The 3,131-nt window shown below is 61.3% G+C and overlaps 1 protein-coding gene across 1 annotated transcript; it reads left to right on the forward strand.

The window, feature by feature from the left end:
• Positions 1–3: 3 nt before the first annotated feature.
• LOC101585062 (bile salt-activated lipase-like) lies at positions 4–2,987 on the forward strand (the record flags this gene model as incomplete). The annotated part of the gene is made up of 6 exons (XM_004648825.1): positions 4–43; positions 174–304; positions 449–556; positions 723–840; positions 2,103–2,289; positions 2,784–2,987. Coding segments are annotated over 6 exons (788 nt in total), but the record flags the coding sequence as incomplete, so codon positions are not given.
• Between the last annotated feature and the right edge of the window lie 144 nt (positions 2,988–3,131).

Raw genomic sequence — 3,131 nt, forward strand, 5'->3', positions numbered from 1 at the left:
GGCCCCCTGGGCTTCCTCAGCACCGGGGACAGCAACCTGCCAGGTCTGCTGGGTGCTCTGGGGCTGGCACAGCCAGCGTCATTGGCATCCACGCTGCGTGGGCCCCGGGTCATCCTGCCCAGCACCCTGCAGCCACCAGGGCCTGCCTGACGCCTCACCCTGCTCTGCCTCAGGTAACTACGGCCTTCGGGATCAGCACATGGCCATCGCCTGGGTGAAGAGGAACATCGCGGCCTTTGGGGGGGACCCCAATAACATCACCATCTTTGGGGAATCAGCAGGAGGTGCCAGCGTCTCTCTGCAGGTCTGGGGGTCCCTGCAGGGGAGGCCCTGACCCCAAGGTTTGGGGAGGAGTGGGGGAAGATGCCAGCGGGAGAGCAGGCTGAGGGGACGGGCTGAGTGTGCTCAGCCTGGGAGCAGCCGGGTGACAGGCTTCTGGTTGTCACAGACCCTGTCCCCCTACAACAAAGGACTCATCCAGAGGGCCATCAGCCAGAGCGGTGTGGCCCTGAGCCCCTGGGCCATCCAGCACAATCCCCTCTTCTGGGCCCAACAGGTAAGCCCAGGAGGGCAGGGCTGGGCAGGAGGGCTCTCTGATGGACATCCCAGTGGGCAGTGGGGCCCTTCCTTGTGGCTGTGGTCTGTCCCGAGTCCTGTCCTTGTCCCTGAGCCACTCCATGCTGCCTGGCCTCAGCTAACCAGCTGCCTTTGCCTGTTTCCAGATCGCCAAGAAGGTGGGCTGCCCAGAGGGTGACCCGGCCAGCTTGGCCAAGTGCCTGAAGGTTACTGACCCCCGGGCCCTGACCTTGGCCTACAAATTGCCCCTGACAGCCCAGAAATGTGAGTACAGGCTTCAGGCGGGCCCTGAGGGGTGCCAGGATGCAGAGGCGCTTGCTAGGGCAAGCCAAGCCCTGGGGTAAGAGAGGAAGGTGCAGGGCAGGCCCAGGGCCACGTGAACACTCAGGGGTCCCCAGTAGCTGCATCAAGCATGGGGGGATGGTAAGGGCCAGGGCTTCTCCGCACACCCTCTGTGCACCCCGAGTGACCCCTTGAAAAGCTGATGGACTCGTGGTTCCTCAAGCCCCCAGAAAGGCCTGGGTTGGCAGCACCTGCTTCAACTCTTAGTGGGGTTCCCTGACCCCAACCCTGGGGCTGCGTGTGACCCCCGTCTTTACTTCTTTCCTCCTCACTGGACTTACATCAAGACTGGGAAGACCTGGCAGCCACAAAGGTGGCTTATGGGTAAAGCCTGTCTCAGGGCAAGTGTTGCTCCCCTGCTGGGGTCACATAGGGCCCTTCCCGCAGGCCCCAGGGTGCTCCAGCAGTGCCCTCCCTACCGGCTAAGGCAGGTCCCTCTTGCTGTCTCCTCAGCGAGAGCGTGCTGAAGCCCCGTCACTGCCATCTGTACCCAGTGGGCAATGCACCTGAAGTCTTCGCACGACACGGCCAAGCAAGCACTATGGCCCCAGTGCAACTCAGACCTTTTATTTCTCTTCATGGAGCCAGGGTCACCCCCAGCCGGGCGCAGGCTGAGCTCCTGGCCCCAACACCCAGTGCTGTTGGCAGTCTGCGCACACAAACAGGGCGGGCCCTGGGAAGACAGACAAACACCCACACCTGCCCCGCGCAGCTGTCTGGTTCTCGGGCGCCTGGCAAGGATCTGAGTTGCCCATCCAGCACAGCTGTTAATGCCCAGAGGAGACCCCTCCTTGAGAGTGGGCACCCTCTTTCTGCGTCACCAGGTCTCCCCAGCTCTTGATTGAAGTTGAGTGAGAAGAGAGGGAGAGAAGAAAGAGAATGACGCTGAAGCAAAGGGACAGACCTGGCCCCCAGAGCTACGTGCTCTCCCTGTGGGGCCAAAAGGCAGTCTGGATACATTCGTGATTGTCACTAGGGGAGAAGGGGCAGGGCTGGCATCTGGTGGGGTATGGGGAGGGATGCAATTCAACAGCCCACAGTAGAGGACAGCCCTGCCCGGTGTGGGGCTCTCCAGGCCTGGGTCCTCGGGCCTGGCTTGAGAAAGCACACTACACACAGAGTGTAGAGATGGGTGCTGGATGCAAACGGAGCGCGTGAGTGACCCTGCTCCCTCTGCCACGCAGACCCTGTGCTGTACTATCTCGCCTTCGTCCCTGTCGTCGATGGAGACTTCATCCCTGATGACCCCCTCAACCTCTTTGACAATGCTGCTGACATCGACTACCTCATAGGCACCAATGACATGGATGGCCATCTCTTTGCCACCGTGGACATGCCAGCCATCGACAAGTCCAAGAAGGACATCACAGAGTAAGCATGGGCCAGGATTCACAGGCAGCCCATTGGGGCCCGGGACATGGTTCAGTAGAATAAGCGCTTCCCTGGCCTGAGTTCAATCCCCAGTTATGAAAAAAAAAAAAAAGGCCAGCCTATGCTTTGGGAAGGAGACACTGAGGGGCTCTGCCCTGTGCAGCCACATGAGAAATGGGAGCACACGGAGGAAGCTTCCGAGGGGGCAGGAAGCCTCGCGAGGCTGAATCCCAGCAGGAAGCTGTCTCGGATGTCCTGTGCTGCGCTTGCTCTGGGGGCACCTGGGCTGGATGGGGGAGGGGCAAGCGCAGTGCAGCCTGCAGGATCCAGAGCTGGGGCTGCCGCTCTCTGTCCCCCAGGTGTAGGGAGTCCACTCCAAAGGCAGATGACTTCAGGAGGGGGAGACTGAGGCAGTGGCACTTGTTGGTGGGCGGATGTGCAGACCTCTTCTGGTGGCTGAGGGGCAGAGTTGAGTGCCTGTTTGGTCCCTGCAGTGAGGACTTCTACAACCTGGTCGCTGGGTTCACCATGACCAAGGGCCTGGATGGTGCCAGGGCCGCCTTTGACACCTACACTGAGGCTTGGGCCCAGGACAGTTCTCAGGAGAACAAGAAGAAGACAGTGGTGAACCTGGAGACGGACATCCTCTTCCTGATGCCCACAGAGAAAGTCCTGAACCTGCACACAGCCATGTCCAAGTGAGGGCCTGGGAAGAGGGTGGCGTCCTGGGGCGGGTGTCCAGGGCGCTGGCTCTCCATGCCGTGCGTCCATGACAAGCCACCCGAGGTCTGAGCTTCCCCGACCTGGAGAGAGGGAGGCGCTGAGGGCCCCTGCCCTGTGCA

Source organism: Octodon degus, unplaced genomic scaffold (assembly GCF_000260255.1).
Source record: "Octodon degus isolate 3935 unplaced genomic scaffold, OctDeg1.0 scaffold04171, whole genome shotgun sequence".
In the NCBI taxonomy this organism is placed as follows: Eukaryota; Metazoa; Chordata; class Mammalia; order Rodentia; family Octodontidae; genus Octodon; species Octodon degus.